Raw genomic sequence first — 26218 nt, 5'->3', positions numbered from 1 at the left:
GCACGTTGGATCCTTTGGCAGCGCAGTGCCTTTTGCCCATCGGAATTCCGCAACATGCAAAGGGGCCATGATAGTTGGCTATATTATTACTAAAATGGCTAATTCAATTTAAATTCCTGTTGGCCATTTGCGGGCTAGGCAGCATTTAAGCTGCTGGCAATCGCTTTTCGCTTAAATAACAAACAAAATGCTGACTCCTTTTCCCTTTTTTTTTTGCTTTTTTTTTTTTTTTTTGTGGGCAGATGGGAGAATGGACAAACTAAATTCAAATCACGTACGGTGTCCATTGCCATTTTTTGCTGACCAATTTCACGCAGCTGCAACAAATCAAAAAGCAAGCAGCAACCGGAGAGTCGAGGCGAGTCGACTCGTGGCGCGTAGTCATAGACAGCGTCCGAGAGAAGTGCTAAATAAATTGAAAAATTCTAAATTTTAATAAAAATTGTCGCAATATGGCTATGAAATTGCCATGAGTTGCTGGCCGCCGTCTGCAGCAGCAGCAACAGCCAGCCATCCCATGGCATATCCATGGCAATCACGTGATCCGCATTCGTTGCATCGCAAATGCAATTTTTTTTTTGCTTTTGATGCTGGTCAAGCATCGAGTACTGTATGGGATTGATATGTATATGTTAGTATGTTTATGCATGATGTGCCATAGAAATATGTACATACATATATGTTTTTTATAAATTTATCGTCGTTACTTAATACCCTCTATCCTAACACCAATACCAATGGGTATGATTGGGTTGAGCAATAATAATTGTAAGAGATCTAATTAGTTCTCTACCCTTTTAAGCACATGCATTCTTCATCTGCAGTCCTGAAGCTCGCCTGTCTGTCTCTCTTGTGAGCATGTCGACATCTGATACTATAAAAGTTAGAAGAATTTAAACTGAATTTCATAGAATTCCTATATTTGGCCATACATGAAGCTATACCAGAATTTCACTCTAACATTGATCACAGGATATTTAACAGTAGAACCGACACGATTTCAACACTTAAATTTGTTTTTGCTGCATTTGTTGTGGCTGTGGTTGTCGCGGTTGTATGTCGAGACGAAGGATTTTGTTTGTCGCTAGCGAAACGGCCATGTAAGCCCTGGTGACATTGGCTGTGTGATTTTGTCACTCATATTTCATTGGCAGGATTTAGTCTGCGCTGTTGCACAGACTCAATTTCAGTGCATTGTCCTCATTTTTTTTTTTTAAGCATTGTCCATTGAGTGAATTGTTGAATATGATTTGAATTGATGCCATGTTAATATAATGCTGATTAAAATTTCAAAGTAGTCAAGAGTATGGGCTCGAAGCCTGAAAATGTCCGTCAAAGTCGAAGTACCACTCAGCTACCATAATGAAATTCAATCAATAATATAATAAAAATATAGGCCTGCCGCACTCAAGCATATGAAACGCAGCATATCCTTAAATAATGAGTTTGCCCTGAAAAACTGGCACAGCCTTGGGGTAGGCATTTATTTTTTAAAGCCAAATTTGCAATATTTGTAGCGCGCAAAACTGATAATAATTAACGCGACAATAATTTAAATATTTCATAAACTGTACAAGCACAGCCTTGGTACCCTATATATATTTATGTATACAGGTTATACAGGTATATTTTTTCAGCCACTTTTAACATTTTAATTATTAATATTCGCTTGTGTATTTATCCGCAGGCCACATTGCACAAAAAAGGACAATGCTTGTGCACTTGTTTGGCAATATGATTTTGACAGATAATTAGTTTTCGCGCAATACGCCGCTGGTAACACTTTGATATCGTTGCCAAATGAATTTTTGCATGCACTTTTGACCAACGAATGAAAAAATCTATGCATATATATATATATATATATATATATATATATATATATATATATATATATATATATATATATATATATATATATATATATATATATATATATATATGTGTGCAGATATTCATGATATTTTTCGAAGCATATTACCGTACGCTTGTTTAAATCAATTTCCTACCACGTTTATGGCCAGTTTATTTTGTGCAAAGTTTTCATGAATTCGCAAAAGGATTTTGTAAAATCAAGTTTAAATATGCAAGACTGCGAGGCGCAGCCAACTTAACATGCAGATGCACAAGTTTCGTGTTGCCAGATCGCGCAAATTTCAAAAGTGTGGTAGAAAATGACTAAATTCATAAGAGTAAATGCTGTAATTATGAATTTCATAGCATAAACATGGCAAAATTTGTATAAATAAATTGTGAATATTGTTGAAATAAAATCTATTTTTACCTCGAGTTGCGGCGGCGCCAATGCAAACGCCGAGCAGCAGCAATCGGCAGAGCCACTGTACTTCCGCTGAAGATGCGAGCGTCCTCGTCGTCGCCATTTTGTCGAGCAGCGAGAATGGCGTCATCTTTGGCGCCATTGCGTTTTATGTTGCCAAAATGTCACAACAACTGCAAACAGAGAGGGAAGGAAGTATTGAAAAATATGTAATATGCAACAATAAGAATGAGTTTGATTTGAGTTGTGTAAACAGCTGCCGGTAAATTGAAGGAACTATGCAAAACATTAAGTTTCAATTAGAGACAACCCACAGAGAGTCCGACTATTTTGCGCATCATAAATTCCAAATCAATTTCGCTAATTAGCAAATGTCGTTGGCAATCAAGGGTGCGCTACAGGAGCTTAGGGTAGCAAGCATAAGCACTTTGAAGATGGCGCAGTTAAATGAATTACGCCACGTGGCAGTGAAGCAACTACGGAAGCGAAGACATCGCAGGACGCATGTAAAAAACTAGCTAGGGGCCGGGCTGGTGGACTGGTGGACTGGTGAGCTGGTCTCGCCCTGCTTTCCGTTTACTGTACTTCACTTCGTGTTGGCCATCTTGACGCCCCGGTCGCTTTCATTTTCACAATTTTTACGGGCACTTCCTTTGCACTGTCGTTTCCTTTGCCCGCTTGGCCTTTGTTTTCGGCCCAAAGCCCATTTAATAAGTTAATTGTTACTGCGTTGCACTTTTGCCGCTTTTGAATTTATGATTAGCCGCGGCCAAGGATGACGATGATGTGGGCTTAGCTGGCCTTCCGAAGTATTTAACGGGGCTCAGAGTGGCATTGCTCTCGAGTCGGCTTATTTTCCTTTTCCACTTGGCCGTTTTGTAACTTAAGGCCAGAGCCTGCGGTTCGCATAAATGTCAACTGAGGTCCTGCTGCGTTTTATGTAGTCGACTTTTATGCATTTCTAGCGCTTCCCTTTGAATAGCATTCATAGCTGGGAATTCCAGGCAGGCGCAAGGACTCAACATCGTCGTCGTTGTCATTATTATCGTCTGCGTTTTTCCTGGCAGCTACTGCTGCTGCTGACTGACTTTGTGTCAACTTCATAATAATGGTTTTCTTTATTTTTTTATTTTATTTTTTTTTTTTTGCTGCCAGCACAAAAGTTTCAATGAGCAGTGTACTTACAGTGGGATCGACCATAAGACCGACAGTCTGACAGGCTCAAATATTTGAAGCGATTGGCTTCAATCTATTTAAAGTGCTTACGGAACAGTGTGGTCTCGTACTTTAATTAAACATTTTTTAATTTAACATAGCTGTTTTCTCTAAGTGCTAAGCTTTGCCCACTGTCATTTCATTTATTGTTACTCGACACGGCAACTGCAGCAGCAAGCTGGAAAGATTCTATTAACCTAAGAAATTACGAGAAATGAAAACTTATTACGAGAAGTCATTAAGATTCAAAGAATTAAGAACTTCAAAAGTAAAAACTGGAAATGGGGCAAAGCCAAGGCGTCTTCTTCCTTATATACATGGAAACAGTGCAGCCATACAAACTGTTGGTGGTCTTAAACAAAAGTCCCGCGCCCGATTCAAGGCTAGTGAGCTTTGCTTTTAAGTTTCAACTACTTTGAGGGCGAAAGGAAAGTCATAATTGTTAATGGGCTTTTTGCTTAAGCGAATAAGTACCACCGCAAGTATTTTGCAACATACTGAAAAAATGCAAAACTATTTATTTGGGTTTTTATATTTTTTTTTTCATCATTTCTTTCAAAGTTGTAATTTCATTAAAAATTGGGCAAGCAAGTTTGATTAAAAAACTTTTCCATTGACTATTATTAAATGCTGTGTATTAAATCATTTAAAAGCGCTCACGGCGTGATTCATTTAATGGCTGGTCATTAAGCCGGGCGAATCGAATCGAATCGAATCATTATTGCCACTTTTATCAATGTTTCCTGTCAGTTTCGGGAACTTTGCGAGCCACGTACCGATGTCAGCGACAACAGCAACGGCAACTCAATAGCTGGCATTCAACGTTTTTCATATTCCCCCTGCATTTTTATCAGCCATTTGCCGACTCATTAAGAGGCGGCTCCTCTTCTTGCACAGCTGCCGGTGTGCACGCGGGCGTCTGCCATGTCGTTGATGGCTGGACTGCATTTTAAAAACGTCATTGGCAATTGAGTTTTACATGTTTTTAATTGACGTCGTCATGCAATGAAAATCAATTTATTCTCCACACCATTAATAGTAATTCATACTGATGCACGCACCTTCAGAGATCGAGTATGCACGATTCAAGCCATGGCTTGAATATGCACCATCTGAGGTATCATGGAGCACTGGCAGCTCCAGCACGTACATAATGAGCGCAACAGGCAGACAGAGCGGCGTCACATTCACATACAATGCGAACATTGTCGTGTTACATGGCGTATGCGTAATGTGAGCTCAAGTCCTGTAACATTACGTATGAGTGATAGTACACGGCTTGAACGAAAAAGTTTGCAATTAAAAACGCTGCAATATGCGCCTCTATGTGAGAAAGGCGCACGTACGTTGAAACTTAGCAATCGAACAAGCATCATTATCATATATATTTAAAAGATGAGCCCAAACATGTTCAATGTAGGGAAAAGGCTGAAAGATGACTTACAAATCGACAGTTAAGACTTAGGAAGCACTTAAGTCAAGCAATTTGCTTGAGTACTTTATGCATACATTCAGTAGCTATTTCACACCCGAATACTGCTCCATGTATTTTGTTATTGTTTTGATTCCGTTACGGTTGGTCCGCTCGACGGCTACTGGCAAAAAGCTAAACTGGTTTTCGACTTAAACAGCGGCTAATAGCTACTTTACGCTCATATAATTTAATGGAGCAATCATTTGGCATTTATCGGCCCCATCTGGCAAAGGTTTAAAGTCGCGTGCCCGACTCGAGTTGAATGACTTATCGACAGCACAAAAAATACAAATGAATAAAAAAATATATATAACAGATTTTGGGAGACGGCTGCAATTTCAATGAAAATTAAAAATCACAGCATGCATTAAAATTGCGGCCAAGCAAATTTTAATTAAAGAACCCGCGTGCCGCTTGCCGACACGTCGCCTGATGGCGCTGATGTTGATGTCAAATCTAAATTTTCCAAAATATTAATTGACTTTTCATGGCTGGCACGAAACATCATTAACACAAATATAATTACGTGACAATTTGGTGGTCCTCTTTTTTTTTGGCTAGCACAAATCAAAAAGCAAAATTAATTACGCCGGCCCAAAACGCTGACCCACCCAAGGGATCAATCAGCAAACATTCGGAAAGGTAAACATTAAAATGAAGTGCTGCCAAATTCCATACAGTACACCCTCCTGGCTAGGTCCGGTCCCGGTCAGTCCAGTCCTTGTCAGACTCGACCCGCCGACACCAGCAACAAACATAATAAAGGGTCGCCCACGCCGTGGGTTAACTTTGAAAAATTAAAATCCACTTGGGTCGCGGAGCCCAGCCAGCGTCGCATTTTTCAATGGCCAAATAATAAAGCCCGCAATGTCAGCTGGGAGTTATAATCTGTTTGCTGCTTTTTCATTGCCGCCATTTGGTCATTTGCTTGGCTGTGTCCTGCTGTCCTTTTTTTTTTTAATATACTTTTTTTTTGTTGCCGCTAAATGAAACGTAAATTTGCAGCAATTACGTGGGTAAATATGCATTTAAATAAATTTGCATGCGATTATTTATCGCTGCAGAATCTAATCAAATTCATCAAATTACTCTGAGTTTGTTTATTTTTATATCTTGCATTTTACAATTGCTTTTATGCTAATCATCTTTTCTAATTACAAACTAAAATAATTGGAGTTCAGTAGTCAGCTTTGGTATACTCGCCCCCCTCACACACCACCCCCACTTCACCCGCCGGCTAATGTGTTAATGCAGGCCATTATATAGGCCGCTTATTTCGTAATAAGCCAAAATGTTTTATGTGACATCTCGTTTATCAAGTCGCAGATATGCATGTATATAAGCTCTCCACTCCGCTTTGTTCCAATCAGTGGCATTGTGTTGGCGCGTCTGGGCCTTATGATAAATGACCCACTAAAAGGGACGTTAAATTTCGATAAGCAAATTTTGTATACATTTATATTTTTATATATACGATATTATTTGTGACTGTAGCAGCTTTTGTTTTGCCAAAAAAGAATATATTTAATATATTTATTTTGTTTTATTAAAAATCATTGAGGCTTTAGTTACAAATTGCTTTAAATTTAAATTTTATTTAGCTCATATACATAAACAAGGATATCATAAGTATCCTATTATGAGATGTAAAAAAATGCTGTCAGCAATTTTTCAGAAAATCCTCCCGTTCTGCACAGCACTGACAGTTTCTTTGCCTAATTTCGACAATCATTTTCTAAGTCTTGGCAACGTTTGTTGCCTCTATAAATAATATTCGCATTCATAATGCGCTCTCACAGCAGCTTCAGCAGGCTAAACATGTGCCTAATTTTAAATAGACATTAACATTTGCTGGATTTTCATGGTTTTTTTTTTTTTGTTTTGTTTTGTGTTGCCTTTTGTCTCTGCATATTTTTTTGCAGCGAATTAAAAAGCGCACAGTTTTGTTATAGATAAGCCACTCGAAGATTTACGAGCACAGCCGGAGACGAGCTGCTCAGATATTGTTGTTTTTGCTTCAGCCAGTGTTTTGTGCAAAATTCACTGGCTAAACTAAAGGAGGTATAGGAGGCGGGGGTGGGGTGGGTACAGGGGGGATAGAGCGAATAAACAACGCACGCCATTTTCAACAATTCGGCGTGACAAATCCGGCACGATTTGGAGCTGTCCATGGGTCTGAAAGACGCAACTTTGTCGCAGATTTATATGCGATGTCAGTGGAAACGGTTTATCACTTTGGCCTAGGCCTGTTCGTACCTTTTTTGATTACAGGGCGCCAGAAGGCGCACGAAAGAGATGCATAGATGCTGTGCACAATCCTAAGCCAATTTCAGGCACAGCTCGGGCTCAGCCAAAGGTTGAACATTTTTGAAGAAAATTCCCCGTAGATTTAGTGCAATTTCATTTACTTTTGTCACAGCATTTAGTGAGATTTGTTGCGTAGCTGACGCTGTCGCTTGAGATGGTTGTCACAGAGCTCTGCCTGACAATGGCAAGAACGGGCCAGAATATCGTCTCATTTGACTTTAGAACTGTTGAGAGTCTGTTTAAGCCGGGTAAAACAAATACTTTAAAATTTGACTAAAAATATTTGATTTCTATGGGCTGTCGCTCTGACAACCTGCAAATGAGTTCGTAAGCGGCTTATGTACTTATTTTCATTTATTTATGCGGAAACACAAATATTTCCTTAGCGCTACGATGTTGTTTCAATTATGATGGACAATTTGAGAAAGATATGGTAAACTTGGGCACTTACCTAAAGTTTAAATATAATAAACATAAAAATGTAAAGTAAGCTATACAAATACTGTTCTAGGTATTATATTTAACTACGATAAGGGCTAGACATTAACTTGGCTTTCATATTTCTTATTAATATCCCACAAACTGCGCAATCATGCAATTTTTGCCCAAGCAAACAGAAAGCATTGCTGCGGAAGGCACGACTCCGGCTTGAGATACAATAAATTTGTAAAAAATCAGCGTAAATCTGTGCTAATGATGCACAGTTTTAATTATATCCATTAAACAAGAATATATATTTAATTATCTGTTGCTGTTTCTGTGGCTGAGTCTGGAAAATTACAAAGAAACCTTTTTGATGTCAATCATTCAGGCGCTTAAGAAGCCGTCAAGCCCGTCTATGCCTAATAAGACGCGTCGGTGACGGCGTCAAAGGAATTTAAATTAGCAAAGGCAACAGTCGGTGTCCGTGCAATAGACTTGCCTCAAAAGTTACGCACTTGGCGTGTTCTGCTAATGAATCATGATGCCAATTTTTTGTTTCTTGTAGCTTCGGATTTTTGTTTCATTCTTTGGGTTTCGCAACGGTTCTGGTGTAATAAGCGTAAAACTTTTTGGCAGCGCCAATTTTTGGTTATCTTTTAACTTTTTGCTTTGGCGCCGCGCCGACTTTTCAGTTCTGAATTTCAACCAATTAGTTGGCTGTTTGTTGGCTTGTTTCGTTGCCGCTGATTGACAGTTCCAACTGCCTTTTTTTTTTTTTTTGGTTTTCATTTTTTATTTTTGTTGCTTTTTCCGGTGACGAGGGATCCGAGAGACCCAAATAGATGCCCGCCCCCTGCCCAGCTAGACCTACTCCTTGGCCAGCTTAGTCAAAGCGTGCTGGCATCTGTTTGGGCGTGACTTTTACCTATTTTCTTGTCCACGGTGAGTATCTCCACTTTCAAATTGGCCAATTTAATGCCGTGTACCTTGTGTCGCACGTTCCACGCCCCCACCCTCCACACACGCTCACACGCCCAGACAATTGTCATTTTAAGTTGAGCTGTCAAACTCTCACCGCTTCAGCAATTTGTGCGTGTAATATGGTACATGTGTGCAAAGCACGGTATCAGACTCTGCAAAGATGTTACCTGAGTAACTAGGGCAAACTTTTCTGTTGTTTTTCGAGTTTGCCCTTAAATATGGCAAATTCTTTATTTCAAGTATTTCTTCATCTCAAGCATAGTCTCTATAATCGTATTATAACAGCAGCCGTCGCTTGCTGCTCTGTTTTACTCTGTATTTTCCTCTGCACCTTACCTAAAGGTGTTTTCGTTTTTTTTTCGATATTTATAAAGCATTAAAAAACTTAAGTTTGTCTTGATCGGCGATCTACTTATTGCATTAGTTTGCTCTATTTTTAGGAAATACCTGATGCTCGCCTCTTCTCTTCTTAAGTTTTAGTCGCCATTCTATGCGATTTTCATGAATTTATGTGCCATCAGATTTATATAACTCATTAGAAAGCTAAATAAAAAGCTGCCTCTGTCATTTGGCTTCATATTATTATACAAGTCTTTTAAGGTTTTCCGCTTTCTTATTTTATCCCCATGTTAACTAATCCCTGATTCTCAATAAACTTGTATATTCCCTATTTTCCGTGAGTGAAATCTCTATCCCATAAGCTGTATGTGTCCAAAATATTTCTTCAATTATGCAATTTATCGGTTTTCTATTCTTCAAGAGTGTTCCGGATTCCAGTTTGATTAAAATTATTTAAATTAATCTGTTGTATAATAAGTATATTTTTGCGAAATTCCACATGTGGCCTTTTCTCCTGGCTTTGATTAAGTGTTGCTCGTTCATCAGCTATAGCTTCATTCCCTACATTTGCGTTTTCAATTTAATTTCGCAGCCACAAATTCTTCGACTCCGGCCAACTGTGGATCTGTGGAATGCTTACCAAGATGTTTTTCATTGTGTGCAGTACTTTTTTGCTCAGACACGACGACCGACTTGCACTCGACTGGCTGCTCTGCGTAAAATGGCATATAAATTGGATCTTAATGTTAAATTTTGAGATGGATGCGAGCTTGCGAGGTACAACTTGCTAACCAAATCGTGCATCATGTGTTTTTCAATTAATTGCAGTTCACTCTCATGTAGTGCTTGTATCTAGGCGGGCTAAAAAGTAATTTGTTAAGCGCAAGTTTTGTATGTTATTTCCACTTGCTAAGATATTTCTTGTGTCACCTTCAATTAGGACCAATCGCTCATATGCCCCAGACGACAAGTCAAAATGGCCAAGTTCTGTCGTTCCTTTGATTTGTTTAGTTTGCCAATCTGGCCCACCTTGCCGCACGGCAACCAAGTGGATTAAGTGTGCTAATGACAGCTCCGGACAAATAAACTGGTGTCGTGTTTTTATGCTCCCAGCAACAACAGTAACAACAGCAACAACGGCAACAACCAGCAGGCGACAGCTTTTTGTCAAAATTGACATTACGTATGCGGGAGTCGTGCGGGCGGCGTCTTCTGACAGCCCATAAGAATATATTGACATGGTCGTGTGCTGCTGGTACAACAGTGCGTATGATTTTTATAAATGCCGTGTCGTTGTCGAAACAGGAAGCGCACGGAATCGAGCAACATTTGCGCTTTTTGTCCTGCGCATCGCCACTATGTGTGTGCGTGTATGTATTTCAGGTGTACACACATACATAGTTATATAGAGGACAGTTATAAGAGCACAGGCATTTTTGGCATGTTTGTTTATATGTGTGCATGGCATCATGACTCGCAGCCAAATCAATTGCTACGAATTTTTACGGCTTCTATTTTTTGAGTCGCCCTTAGCGCCCTGCCCCACTCCATGGAATTTCACTATGGAACTTGACGCCTGCCTCCCCACTGGGCGCAATCAATCGACGCTCAATGTATTGAGCCACACTCAGGTTTAATTTTTCATTTGGGTCACAATTTGTTGGTTTTTTGCCGATGCTCATTATATAAATAGAGAAACTGATTTGTCAGGGTCATACAAAATATTTGCTTTGTCGTTTTACACAATAATAAACAGGCATTTTTTTTATTAGTTGTTGTTTTCACAAAGTCACTGCACGTAGGTGATTCATTTTGAGTCATTGTTGTTGTTGTTGTTGTTGTTCCAATTCCTATTTTTATTATGTGTTGAGGCTTACGTTTATGAATTGTCTAACATAAAGGACAAAGTTATATGACGTGACACACTTTAGTCACCATAATCAAATGCTCTCAATTATAGAAGTTGATTATATTTGCAGACAGCAAGTAGTCTAACTTTTTGCAAGCTGTCAGAAAAGTGTCCGTTATGTGCTTATGGAAATACTAACTTAAATCGTTGCTAGAATGTTAATATATGAGCATAAAACTAAGTATAATCTGAACATTTTCTTGTTTAATAACTGGTCAATAAAGTCTAGCATTTCATTATAATGCTAATGTTTCAAGTTAAATGCAAGCTTTGATGTAGATTGATTGTGCAACCTTATACGATAATTGGCATTCAACTTTAGCTCGGATAACAAAGCAGAAATTTAAGTTTTTATTTTCGGTCTGCCAAGTGCTTTATACCATTTAAGAACTTAAAATGTCAAATCATTTCATTTTTATATTGACACAATTCTTATAAAAGGATTAAATCTTTTGTGATTTCCAACAATAACAAGATTTGTACATTTTTTTTTTTAATATTTAAATCTATTGTGATTGCCAACAAAAACGAAATTTGTTTTTGGCTAAAATATAAAAAGGAGTGAAATGTGTATTGTTTTGAGGGGACTCCAAAGTTTGGACGACAACAGCTGATGAGTACATGCTCAGGCTCCCTTGGCCATGATGATGATAGGAATAACAGTCACACAAACAACAATGTGAAGCCAAGTGAAATTGCATTGTGTGCATGGGTGCAGAAAAAAGTGTGGAGGACAGAAAAACAGCTCAGATCTTGCAGTTATGTTTAGAAAACTTTTCAAGCACGAATGGCCCGCAGCAACACGTTCAAGTTGCTCTGTTGAAATTTGCACGCTGCCTGTCAGTCAGGCGTCGGAGCTGAGTCGGGAATGAGTGTGTGAGTGGGCGTTGGTTGCATGCTGCTTGCGATGTTTTTTTGTTGCCATATTTCAGCACCCTTGAGGTGTAAAATAAACACACACGTACACTAACACAGAGAGGCGGCCGGTGTGCGTGTGTTGCTTTAAGCTGAGGCTCGGTTGAAGTTGATGTGCAGAGTATATACAATTTTTGCCTGCTTACTGCCAGCTGGCCACGCCCACTTTAATGCTAACTTCATAAAATTGTTTTTCTCAAGTTTTTTCTGGGTTTGTTTGTTAAATTTAAGCTTTTCGTTTACTTTTTGGCTATATGGAATTAGCTCAAAACTGCAGAGCCAGTCTTGAGGCACTCAATTCCAAGAGGACAGAGTTCTAGTAGGGTCCAAGAGTTGCAGGAGCAATGGGATTTGCATAACTAATCAGAGGGTGTTTGAGTAGTTAAACAAAATTCAAATTCCTATTTTTCGATGTTGTAAATTTAATAAAAAATAATAATCTCTTATTTAGGCAACGACAATTGACAATAACAATTCTATTGCCATGTTCTATTATATTTAATTAAAAAACTTGTAATCCTGCCCACATAGCCCACACTCATATTCGAAATGCACACATTTGAACTATGTGCAGAACTGGTCTCTATTTAATTTTGCCAAATATGTAAATGTATATGCACTACGCAAACAAGGAGACAAGCATACACATTCAAACATACTTTCACAAACACGAACACGTACGCACTTATTGCACCCTTGTTGTTGACATTGTGTCGAATATAATATCCGTTTTCAATTGGAGCAAAATCTTATTAGAAATTATTTCCCTTCATTAAATATTTGTTTATTTCTGTGTGGGCGTTAGTGTATGTGTGTGTGTGTGTTTGTGTGTGTGTTTGTGTTTTTGTTGTTGCTGCTGCCATTGTATTTAATATAACATAGCAAACAGCTTGACCAGACGACCCGTTTGTATTCGTTTTCTCTCTGTCCAAATTTGAAGCCTTAAATATACGAACATTTTGTGGATGTGTTTGTGTCTATGGGTATATGTGCATGTGTGTGTGTGTGTGTGTGTGTACGCCTATGCGTGTGAGTTTGGCATACATGGCGTATGCGTGTTGTTGATACAGTTGATTGGCTTAACGGCGTGACCAATGTTGTTAACAATAATTGTCTATTTTCTTACTATTTACACGAGCCCATTCAATTAGATAACAAGCAACTTACCTCAGTTTGGTCTCCGCACTGCCGATTGTTTCCACTGATGAGGCGATTGCAACTGAAAGACACAATTGGAAGGACAAAGGATATCAAACAATTTGACTTGATGTTACAGTTGATTAAGTTAGTACTATTTAAACGGCTCAAAAGGAAATTGTCTGGTATTTTGAAAGACATTCGGCTTTTCATTTAATTGAGAAATGGGTTTTCCCGTTGATACAAGTTTCAATGGGAAATTTCAAATGCAATTAATTGTGCATATCCCACCCACCATGTTGTACCAAGGCTATAAATTCAGTGAATACTGTTAGCACAATTTTCTTCAAATGGTTTTTTCACAAAGCTGTCGTTCAATTTGTATTCAGCTCTCTTTTTTCTTTTTTGCTACGTTGTTTATGAAGTGTCTAAAAATTCGGCGCTGTTTGTTAGTCTTCCACGTTAATGGACTTTACGCGCCCGCAGACACGAGCCACTGTAGATAGCTGCCAGAGCAGCATGTGCAACGAATCGAAGGCTCCAGCAGAACCTTTTCTGTGCCTACCCCGACACAGATACACACACACCCACACACACACACACACTTCTATTGCAGGATATACAAAACACGATATATGAAAGACTGCCTCCTGTGCATGTGCAGCTGACATCGTTTTTATTTGACCGGGCCGGCGGTTAAAGTTTTTCATCAGCATCATGAAAAAATGGCGCTTTACTTTTTAGCGGAAAACGGTTTAGATGCGATTCTACCACAATTTGCAATTAGTTTTTCGTATACCTCGCCAGGGCCTGTGTGTGACTGATATTAATAACCATGTGGCAGCTGCCAGGAATTTGCATAACATTCAAGACAAGGCGGCAATATATGATATATGTGTATGTACGATGTGCGCGTCACGGCTATAAAGACAGAACGTACATAATCATAAATAAAATTCAGAACACCGCGACGCTCACACGCACACACGCCACATGCTGCACGACAATTATTTGTGTTGCTGCAACACGCGAAATAAACATTTTTGTTGCTTGTTGGGTCGGGTGGTAAGACGAAAGTCATCATAAAAATGAAATACAAGGCAATATGGCTTGTTAAACATGTGCCCTGGCTGCTTTGCTAGCACTTGTCAGCAGTATTTTTAATATATATTGCCGCTTGTGCAGCACAAAGTTGCATATTAAAAGCGCGCTCATAAGTAGGCAATCGTTTTCATTTATTTATTTTCATCTCGTATGGCAAAAGCAATGATTTTTCAACAGTTTGATTTCAGCTCCCCTGCAAAATTGCAACGTTATTCAATAAAGTGTCATGACTTTTAACGTATGGCTGCATAATTTGGCAATAACCTGTAGAAAGACTTGCCTATACCCTTCTATTCACATATTCACACATTCTTGCTATATTGCCTCTGAAATATCCTTTCCTTTTTGTAGTTTATTGCCTGAGTGGCTCAATCAAAAGCACATTCACAGCTACAGCTCATTATGCATTATTAATTTCGTGCTGTATGTGGCACACATACACACACACACACATACACCCACACTCAAATAAAATACGTACAAAAAGTTGCCAGCAGCTGTTAGGGGTCGCCAGCGTTTTGAGTAAAGAACTTTCCACCGAATATGGGCTAATAAATCACACATGTGTGCAGCAACTATAACAATAGCAACAAAAACAAATAATAGCATAAAACTTTTGCTATATCCTTTGCTCTGCATACTTTCGGCCGCAGTCGCTTCTCCGCTGCTGGCAATCAGCCGTTGATCACGCCCATCTGGCGCACTAATGAAATTCCTTTGGGCGAACTTTTAATATCAAGCGTAAAAAGGCAGCTGCAAACGTAAACAAACATCGCTGCCACGCCCACAGTTTTTAATTAAAGCCACGTAAATCGAGCTCATTAAAAACTTGCATGGTCAGCAATACGTATTTTCTGAGGCCACACACTTCCAAAGCGCGCAATTTCATTGCAATCCAATATTTCGTTGTCAGCGTCGTCCGATTTTACCTTATCATAATGTCAAACGCGAATCGATGTGTATCGCACACGCACACGCAAATACACACACACATACACACACATAACGCCCACCTGACCACACAGCTGTGTGTGCAGGCGCTTGCATCACGATGGAAGAACCTCGCTTTATTATAATGGTTATCCGGCAAACTGTGGCATCTGTGTGCCCATCAACCCACTCAGCAGCTATGCAATCCGAACATCATGTTGACAATGTGCCACAGAGCCATGGCCTGCGGCGAGAACGAGCCGCGAACTGTAAACAAATGGCCAGCGAATTGCCGCGGCAACTGCATGTGCATGCATATAATGTGCGAGTGAGTATCTAACAAGCCTCGTGCCCACCAGCGACCACCCCAAGCTTCGTGTATGTAATGTAAATATTGCGGTTCGCATTTTACAATTAATTGCAGTTGCAGTTACCGAGGGCGTTGCAGTTGGTTTTTCGCACATATTTTATAGAATATCTAACAAAATGCGCTAGGCACAGCTCCAAATTGCTCACAAATCAATCAATATTATAATACTATCTAAAAATATTTATAGGCAGATTTATCGACAGTCCATCATTCACGTTAGTGTGCTGTTCAGAACCTTACGATTTCAAATACAATTCGATTTTCTTGGCAATTATTCAATGATTATTTAGAATTTAATAGAGGAGAGCTTAAGCTGATCTTCGGGTTAGTATAAGATAGGATTATCCTCGGCAATCCGAAGATTTATTACCCTCCTAGGCATTTCCCCACAAAAGTGTTCGATAATTGGAAAACTAAAAGGAACTGAAAATAGTTTAAATGCGACTCTGTGTGTAAAATAGACCTCAATGAAAGTTAAGTTATCTTATCCTGCATTTTCTTTAATTACTAAGTTCCATTTATAGTTTTTTAAAATTATATTATATTTTTCACCATTGAAAGGTTAAGATTGTTAAGAGGTATGTCTCATGCATAAGTGTGTGATGTGTGTGATGTATGCATTTCGGAGAGTTGCCAAAACTAAATTAACAAAAAATGGAATGTGGTAGAAATGTACTTTGCCAGTCGAATGTCAATTTGGCAGCTCGACACGTTGCTCTGAGGTGCGGTGTGTCCAAATAATTTGCATTCGTTTTTCTCGTTCAGGTAAATAATGCTTGAACAAATATAACAAAATGCCGTGCATTCTCTCTGTCACCTTTACTCCGTCTCTCTATTAACTCTGTCCGTTTCTCTCTGAATTTTTGTGCAAATTTCCGAAAGTGTAACAGTAGAAAATAAATGCAAATTATTTATAGTTATGCCCTGTATGCATTAGGAATGGGCTTAATAGGTATATTGTGACAATATAGCAGAAGGAAAGTTTTAAATAAATTAATATCTTAGGTGTAGGACTTGTGTTCAAAAAAGTTTACAACAATTGTCTATCAAACTATCTATCTAAGATATGCAGCATTTTTAACATGCCAGGCAAGATAATATATTGCTGCTTAGTGAATTTTTACAGGGCAAACTCCTGTCGAAAACTTATTACATGTTGCATCTATTTCTCTGCCAGCTGTTATGCACAGATATTTGTAGACATTTTGCTTTTCATGTATTCGAATTCATTGACACAATCAGTTGTATTAGTATACATTTTTGTAATTGCTGCTGCAGATCTGCGCAAAGTGGAAATGCACTTTTTGGTTGTTTTGTGTCCGTGTTTTTGCTGTCAGTTTTTGGCCGAATTGTTGCGGTTCAATTGCTGGTAAGCAATTTAATTGAGATTACAATGAACCAAAGACAGCTCGTCTCGCTGCTATATCATACAAAAATACTTCATACAAGTGTTTAAAAAGCAACACAAAAATTGTAAATAAAGCTCTGTTGAGAATATTTAAATTTTAATTATATTTACCAAGCGACAAGCTGGCGATGTAGCTAGGTTAGCTTGCCGCATATACAATTGACAATAGATTCTTTATTAATATAACATAAATGTGAAGTCAGCTTAACAAAAATCCTATTTATTAATCTTATATAACATCTTGTGGGTAACTTTTGAAGAGCATATTGTCTAAGGCTTATGCTTGCGGCTATTGTCATGTCTGCAAATTCCTAAAAATAATTGAAATTTATAATAATGAATTCATTACCTATATTAATTGAATTCTAGATAATTTATCTATTACAGTTACGGACATTTTGCAATTTATTTTACCTTTTTAGTGTTTTAGTTCGCTTTAAGATTAATTTCATGAAATGAACAATTTAGCGCAACAGTATTTACAATCCACAGATATGTGTTGTGTGTGTGTGTAAATATAAAGAGCTTATTGTATCTATGCATGTGAAAGGACAACAACTGTGCAGTTAAACGGACTAACCGCGCGTACAGCAATAACGACAACAAACGCAACAACAACAACAACAACAAAAACAATAACAAAAACAAAAACAAGAACAACAACAGTGGCCACAGACATGACCGAAAAACAAAAGGCCTGGCCAAAAGAGTAAATACATATATGTGTGTGTGTGTGTGTGTGTGCTTGTGGGTGAGTGTGTCCAGCGGATGCGTCAAAATGAACGGAAATTGGCTTAAAAATGACAATAGCATTGTTGCAACTGCAATTGCAACAACAATAACAACCCCAACAATAAGAACAGCAAATATCACAAGCGACACAAATTTATTTGCGTGTACGAGGGCGGTTCAATAAGTTGCATATTTGTATAAATTTAAATCATTTCAATTTTTCAAACACAGTATGCGAGTAGAGCCTAACGCTTCAAAACCAATTTGCCTGATCAAATGTAATGTTGAATTGTCCAGAAAATGGAGCTTGCAAATGTATTTTCAAAAATGATTGATTTACGAATCGAACTTGATTGATCAACCCTTCTTATTATGACTCAAATTCTATTGTATAGCCTGTTTAGATCTTCAAAAATGATTATTAAATAAATGCATATTCGAATAGAATTCTGCCCAAAATACTGTCCATTGACATAAATATATTTACTATTGGCTTGGTCCTTTTGAGTGCTTTGTTCGATTTTCACTTGGTTTTTATGTGCATAATTTTTGCATTTACAATTATTGCAGATTTAGTGCGCCTTTTTATTTGTGTAACTTACAAAGGGAGACATACCGACCCTGTAAAGTGTATATGTTCTTAATCAGTGACAACATTCGATTTTATATATAGCCTACGTCTGCCGTCCGCCTGTCTGTCTATGAGCTACAGGTTTACTCGAGGTTTACTATTCTCCTTAGGTGTCTGTTAGTCCGTAAGCCATAATTCTAAAATCTGGTCGCACTTTTTAATTTGCTAACGCGTTCAGTTCTGTATGTCTATGAGAAGCTATTGTCGTCGTTGATGTTGCTGTTGGTTAAGCTGCGGCATTAACTTTTGCACGTTACAAGCTTAAAATTAATTCTGCGTATACTTCATGCTTTAGCGTATGTCGTCCGTCGTCCGTTTTTGGGCATTTGGGCATGCTGCCGGCGCATTGGGAGCTTTGAGCCATCATGTGTCTGGGTTCCGATCTTCCGGTGGGCATCATTTGCACAAAAATTGCAAATATTCCCGCTGGCGAGCCGGACGACAAAACCATGCAGACAAAAAGTTAACTGGCATTTTAGTTTTTCAGCTGCACTGGGCTTTAAATTGTCAAAACGTTTGCGTTTGCTTTAAAACTGTGATATTACACTATTATTTTTATTTGAGTCTCGTCAATAGAGCTGCTCGTATACGTGATATTTGTGTTTGCATATTGAATTTGATGTTCGGGCGGATTGTTTAAAACATAGTTGCAGTTGGTTATTGGAATCAACTCTTGGCCAAGGGCTATGCGCTGTTGTCGATTACGGCTGTCAGAAGATTAAATTTGTTTCAATATGCTGGATTAGTTTGTGGCATGTGAAGTTTTTGATAGGCGTCTAAAAGGCCTATTGATAGAATGTTTAGTTACAATTGAATTAAAAGTCGACAGCCTAAATTGTGGCAACATTTTTTGCTGTACACACGCTTTCCATTTATTTCATTGACACATTGCTGTCATCTTTGGGCTCCAAATAAAAAGTTCTTTAATTGAAATTTTTTTAACTTAATTGGTCGGCTTGCAGTTTGTTTGCCATGGGACTTCAATTTAGTTGGCTCTGTTTTCTCTTAGTTTTTGGCGTACATCAAAAGCTGCGTGGCATGCGAATCTTTTTTTTGTTTTGTTTTATTTCACATGACATTTTGTGCTTAAGCTTACACACACTCGCACTGTAACACACACACACACACACACATACATGCTGAACCCGTCGTGCCTTGCTCTTTCTGTGTCTATTTTGGTTTTTGCACGTTTACTTCCGTTTCCGCTTCCAAAAATAGTTATTTTTCCACTGCCTGCAACAGTTTCGTGTGATTGAATAAAAGCGGCTACCTAACTGTCCCACCCACTGGCCGGCAAGTTGGCACTCATTGTTGATATTCGCTTATCTCGGTCTGTATGTAGTAATACCCTCTACTGGAAGCGAATGTAGTTAACAAAAGATGTCTGCCCAGCTAGGGTATTTTATAGTTTACCACTTGCCTGTTAATGCATTTTGTACTTGTTTTATATGCAAATAAGCAGAGTATTTTGCCAACTATGCGTTTTTTATAGCGCTGACGCTGGGCCTCTTATTTGCCAATGACTTGTTGATTTTACAACTTTTCCAATTGAACGAGCTGGAGCGTACACGTCAGTAAATGTTTGCCGCGGGCACGCAAGGATACATTTATTTTCAATTATGCATAAGAATGCTTTGCATTGGAGATTCCACGTCGTTATGTTTGTTGCACGCAGCACGGATAAGAATATCAAAATGCAACTTAAGTTGCAGCGCAAACAAATGCAGGGCGACATATCGCACTTTTGACAAACGTGCATCAAAATATCATTGCTATTCCCATTCCCATACCCATGCCCATTCCCAATTCCGATCCCAGACCCGTTTTCCATATACGTACGTATGTGTGTGCATATATCCACGCCAGCCAACTGACGTGCAACTTCAAAGGATTGCAAATCAAGCGACGCACGTACTTGAGTCGGAATTGAAAACTCCATGGGATATCGCCCGCTACAGGAGGCAGCAGACGGTGTAAGCAGAGCGTGGACTGGGCAGGGGGATGGTTCGCAGTCAGTTTGGGTAGTGAAAATGGAAACGCAAATAAATATTGAGTATGGCGACGACGTTGTCGTCTTTGTCGCTTCGCGCAGCCATTGGAGACTGTTATTGTGTTTGCCCTAAAAATAAGCAGAAACTGCTTGGCTCTGGATTTGTTTACACAAAGGCGTTTGAAAATTGGCAAAAATGGTCGAGAAGCTAAACAAAATAAATAAATAACATAGCAGGCGTTCCAAGGCAATGGATTGCTCGTTCCCAATGACAGGCGGCGTCAGTTGTCAGTACTTCGCTTGCGGTTCCTGAAAATGTTACTTGTTGTTGTCAACAACTTTTGGCAGCGTCTGACATTTGACACTTAATGTGCATCATTGCGCAGCGCTGACAACTTCAAGCTATTTCCGTGGTGCCAGCCAAGCCAAGTACCCCACCCACCCAGCACTATCACTTTGTTGTGCTCTCCAAAGTCGTAGCAACTTCCTCTGCCTTCACTGCTGTCATTTCGGAGCTAAAGTTTTGCATGTCCATAGAAAAAAATCAAATAACAAATTGCAGCTGCAACTGCAACTGCAAGTGCAGCTGGCTGCGCGTTGAGGGATGAGCGGGTGGCCTCTGACATTTTTATGAGCAGCTGGAAAAGATTTTTGGCATTCGTTTCTATGGCTGTTGTCTTCTTGTTTTCCACAAAATTTGTTGTGCGTGAAAAGTTGTGCGTGGTTCGGTTTGATGTTGATATAGTGACAAAAAGCAAGCAAAACATTTCCTAATCTCAAGAGCCCGATATGTCGTTGGCCACCAACTTGATCAATGTCAATCGAGTTGTGGCACACAAGACCTCAGAAAAGTTTTTTGGCCAAAGAGTCGCAAGCTCTCAGGACTTGGACACAAAGGTGCGCGACTTGAAAGCATGCAGTTGGCGCTGCTTGCAGACACTCAAAAGGCAAAACAGCTGTTGGTAATTTACTGCCTGGCGGCCGAAAAGGCGCTGCCTTTCGAAAACTTTACACTGCCGGCCATATTGCATTATGGGCAACGTTTTGGCTCTCCAACTTTCAATTAAGCTTAAAAGGACACAAGTTTGTAGTGCGCACAAAAGTGTTGGGCACTGGCAACTGGTCCTTGCCAGCATATTTCAATAAGTTTTCAAACTCAGGCCCATGCACTAAAACAACATAATTCATACTTAACTCACCGAAACAGTTTCCTGGCACCCACGGTGCGGCAAGGGGGCAAGAGGACTGCTGCAAGTGCACTGCAAAAATAGCAAAGCGAGAAATAAAATTGCATTAGCTGGGCATAGATTTCATTGTAAGTGTATGTGTGTGTGTGTGTGTGTGTGAGTGTACAAGTTGCCAAAGATGTTGGGCCTGCTCATAAAATGAAATTAAATTTATGTACAGTTGCAAAGTTCTGCTGCTGCGCGAGTGCGCCGCATAAAACTTTCAAAAGCAGTCAGGATGTGGCTAAACACGAGGCAGTTAGCAGGGCGGGTTGGGGTGTGTTAGGGGAATGGCATCCTGACAGCAGCTCGTAATTCAAAATTCGAGTGGCAGCGCCAAAAACCAAGGACAGGATGCGCTCTGTGGCAACAAACGCGACTTCCGTATTGTGGCTAGCCCGCAAAAGAGCTAAGAGCTACAGCCGAGTAACATAACTGGGTGCAAGTTGGCCAGCGATGTAGGCAATCTGTTTACGCCTATTTTAAGTTCACTCTTTTGGCAGGTTGCAATTTGATTTGCGCACCTCAAAATGCCAGCGACCACTCATACACACATTTCTCAAATTTGAGGTGGTTAGAGAAAGGCGAATGCGTAGAAAGCGAAGTGCCTTTAAAAATAGCCTTCATTTTGCCACTTGCCGCAGGGCAAAAGCACAGTGTCTGAGCAGCAGCAGCTGCATTGACAGTTGTCCATTGTTATTGTTGTTGTTGCCATTTATTATTGTTGTTGGTTTATATAAGTAAGTAGACAGAACCATTGTAAGTTTTAAACCTTCGTCGGTTCTCTAAGTGCGCCCCGCGGCTACCTCTGCGCAACACACAAACTCTTGAAAGCGGCTTTGATGCGTTTTTCCAATTAAGTTATTGGGTGCTTGCCCAAGGATTTGGGTTGTGGTTTTGGCACCGACATAAGGTTGGGCATTGCTCTTCGCTGTTGCTTTAGTTACATATCACACCATTGATTTTTGTTTAGCTGGAGCAGCAACAGCAACAACAACACAGCAAACGATTTTAATTGAATTTGTGCAAGAGCAGCTGGCAAATACTTTGATACACTATATACGGCAGCAAGAATGGATGCTATTTCAGCCCCTCATTCAATAAAATCACATAACATTCTCAATTTATTTTATAAGTCGCGCATATCATATTGCAATTATACGAATTAATTGCAACATGTTGCTCTCATGTGTTGCAGTTGCATCAAATTTAATTAATGCCAAATATGTTTTTGATTTCTTATACATTCGCCAACTCAGTTACAGAAACGTTAAACAGATATCAATTCATTTACTTAAAAAAAAAAACGATTCTTAAATTAAATTAAAGCTGTTAGGGACCTCCAAAGAAACGGACTAAGAGTACTATAGTCAAGAGTAACTGACTAAGAGATACTCTGTATCAAATACACACACAATTACCCACCCAAATGTGGGTATAATGTTTTTTTTTTCAGTTATATGGAAAACGGTGGGAGGTCTTAAAAAGACGAAATATATATTTGTTTAAGTCTGCGAGTAATGCTTTATAATCCTTATGTCAATAACGCTATTCTTTGTAGATATTATAGAAATAAGGGTATTTAGAGTATGATATGCGACAAAATATGTATTTTTTCAACCTTGGACAACCTTCCCTCTGCCTGTTACAGATATTTTCACAAAATCACCCTTTTTCATTTACCCATTTCTAATAAAGTTCGGGGTTCAACTATTATTGGAATCGTCCCATCGAAAAACTCCGTTCGAAATATTTGTTAAATATATTCTCCTTAAATTATTTAAGATAACCTGAACGCTTTAAATATGATCAAGCTTGTTTTGATTGGGAGCCAAATGGCAAACTAATTGCTTTAAGTGCTTCTGTGAGATAAATAAACATAAGTCGTAAATGTCCTGACATATTTTAAATTTGCTTCTCAAGAGTATTAAATTAGTTGACAGCCTAGAAAGATAAGTTGTCAAAGCATATGGCAGCAGGGAGTTGATAAACCAGGCAGAGGAAATGCATTGTTGGCTGCTGCTGAAAAATCTAAATGAAAAGGCAGGTAATTGACAAACTTTTGTTTATCTGTGAACAATACTGAGGCACATATCGACACACACACACACACACACACACACACACACAAAAACATAAGCCGAACGCACACACACCTAGGTTGGAATTGTAATTACGTTTATTGCATATTTTGGCAGTAGGAAAAATGTTATAGGCTGGCTCTAGGCTGGGTGGTTGGTCTGCCGTCTGTATTGTCTCCAAAAAGAAAAAGTTTGAAATAAGAAAATATCCTACGTTTGGGCAGACAGATTGACAAACACACCCCCCCACACACACACACACACACAATGGGGTGAGCATATTTCTGGCATTGTCTGCATGCCAGTGCGCCGAAGTATGCAACCTTCTATAATCACAGTCATGCAGAAGCCGAGATTATCCTGTAAGGAGCCAAGAGCAAAGCACAAGTGGACATCTAAAAAGTATTGAAAAAGTAAGGAGGTTAAAAGGAGAAAAGAAAATTCGTCCTTAGCGGCTATTTCAATGCGCTGCTTTAAAGTTGAGTATGCGAACTAGAAGGTAAGTGAAAAAATGCAATAGTAATAATATCTAAGTAATATATGTTATTCGGATAAAGAATTTAGAACATGCAAATTTGAGTGCAGCTGTATAAATATATCCCTCCGGTAGCTATTTGTGGACAACTCTTTAAAATCGAATCGTATGAATTAATATTTAAACGGTCTAATCAATTCTTAAGTACTCGTACATTTAGCAATCAATAATCGCTCAAAAAAAAATAGTTAAAAGCAAAGGCCAAGAGCGCCCTATGCATAATACGAACTCATGCTATGTGACCGGCTTCTTATAGGCAGCCACATGGACTCACTGGACTCTTTCACACACCTTCTTTTTTTTTGGCATCCAGGCCACAAAAGTATGCGGGTGGGGTAAAATATGTTGCCAGTTATGCGACTGCTCTCGGTGTATGAATGTTCATAAATATGTGTGTGTAAATGGGGGGCGTAGAGTGCGAAGATATGGGCGTTGATCTGAATGGTAAAGAGGGGAAGCTGCCAGAGAGAGCCAGACAGGCAGTCAGAGACTGTCGGGTCAGGGCAAGTATTTTTCTTTATTTTTTGTTTGTTTGCAATAATAAATATTTCATACGCAATTTCAGAAGATTGGACGGTGGCCTATCCTATATGGCAAATCAAAGTGGCTTTAAAAATTTTATGTTTTGCTTGGGCATAAAAATTTGATGTTGATGAATACACAGATATACACACACATATAAGCGTCTGTATATAAATAACAACTTTGGCATAATTGCATTTAAAAATCATTTACTTTTGCATGACATTTGCAGCTGTATGAGTTGCTTGTTGGTGCCCACAATTTTTGTTTCAAATCAATTGCAGCATTTTCCGACATTTTTCTGACTTTCAATGTTATGAAAAACATCAACTTCTACGTCTGTCTGTGCGTTAGTTTATCCAGTTATTTCATGCGTGAAGATGTCAACAAGCTAGTTAACTGCATTTGATAAGCGTTTTGCTCAAACACGCTTTCCCTCTAGCGTGTGCGTTTGTGTGTGTCTGTGTGTGTGTGTGTCTGGGGCTCCTATTATTGCTCAAGGACATTTCACTAGCTGTTAGAACGGTTCGTTTTCACATTTTTCAACGGTTTTTCACATTCGTACATCAGTGTTAGCTGATGTTGGCTTCTTGCTTTTATTTGCTTTAATGCTGTTAGACAATGGCAAAAATATATGTATGTAAGTATGTATGTATGTATGTATGTATGTATGTGTTGTCAAGATGACAGAACGCTTTGCTAAAGTATAAGTAGCTTGACGACGAACACTCTCCATAATATCCACACCCTTTACATGCTTGAAACGCCCTGTCACTTGCACTACACCAACCAGAGTGGCAAAGGAGGCTGCTTGAAATGATTTAGAGAAGTGTGGGAAATCACACTAGCTGTGAAACTAGGCAGTGTTTAATGTTCGGGAACAAAGGAGCTATAGAAATAAGATGCTAAAAAGTAACTGGCAAGCTAAATAAAGAATTTATGTTTTCAACAATATTCTCTAGAAGTTATTAAGAATATATAGAGAATATAAGCTTGCAAAACATACAACATTTACGGTAAAGCAGCAAAATGCATTTTATATTGATTAAAAATAACACAACATAACATATAACGCAAAGATATAGTAATTTTGCCAAGAATCAACTGACTAAAAAAAACGCTTGTGATAAAATGGAACTTATAAATGTATCTTTATTAGCAATAGCGATACATCAATTTCGCTTGACTTCTGCTTAGTATAAAAATCTTTTAATCAAGCTTGCAAAATTTGACTATTCAACATGGAAATTGACCAGCAAAAGTTGTTTCTTATTTTTATTTTAAACTCTTGTGCGGCTTTAGTTAAATGATTATGTAGGTCGTTTATCATATCTTTATTATCCAAAAGATAATTGAACTTATTTGTCTTGCTTAAAGCTGTTAGTGCTTGTTATTTGCATTGTTATTTACGAATTTATTCTGTGAATGGAGAGATTAAAATTGCCTTAATTTTTGTTTATTTATTCTTTTATACGTTTTTTATTTAAATCATCATCTCTTCATCCATTTAGTAGCTCTCTTTAAGCCCCATTCAATTATTTCAGCTTGCCGTTTGGAGAACACTTTGTCTATTTACCTTACATGCACAAAGCATGAGTTGTTATTTATCTATAATTTTATTTCTGTTCTATATTTTACATCTGCTCCAGAGCATTGTTAAACCTTTTAAAGGGGTGTTTACAAAAATATATCAGCAGCTCGGGAAAGTCAT

The 26218-nt window shown here is 38.7% G+C and overlaps 1 protein-coding gene across 1 annotated transcript in view; it reads right to left on the bottom strand.

The window, feature by feature from the left end:
• The window catches only part of Mur89F (Mucin related 89F), a 36736-nt gene extending 15334 nt beyond the window's left edge, over positions 1 to 21402 (bottom strand). The window contains exons 1-3 of the mRNA XM_032438893.2: positions 21343 to 21402; positions 13009 to 13060; positions 2285 to 2451 (exon numbers count right to left, since the gene is read on the bottom strand). Of these exons, the coding sequence (XP_032294784.1) occupies positions 2285 to 2420 (136 nt within the window). The 5' untranslated portion in view covers positions 2421 to 2451; positions 13009 to 13060; positions 21343 to 21402. The remainder of the gene's footprint in view (positions 1 to 2284; positions 2452 to 13008; positions 13061 to 21342) is intronic.
• Between the last annotated feature and the right edge of the window lie 4816 nt (positions 21403 to 26218).

The sequence above is a fragment of the Drosophila virilis genome, chromosome 2, assembly GCF_030788295.1.
Source record: "Drosophila virilis strain 15010-1051.87 chromosome 2, Dvir_AGI_RSII-ME, whole genome shotgun sequence".
In the NCBI taxonomy this organism is placed as follows: Eukaryota; Metazoa; Arthropoda; class Insecta; order Diptera; family Drosophilidae; genus Drosophila; species Drosophila virilis.
The sequence above is the reverse complement of the archived record's forward strand: the minus strand, read 5'-3'. Positions and strand labels throughout refer to the sequence as shown.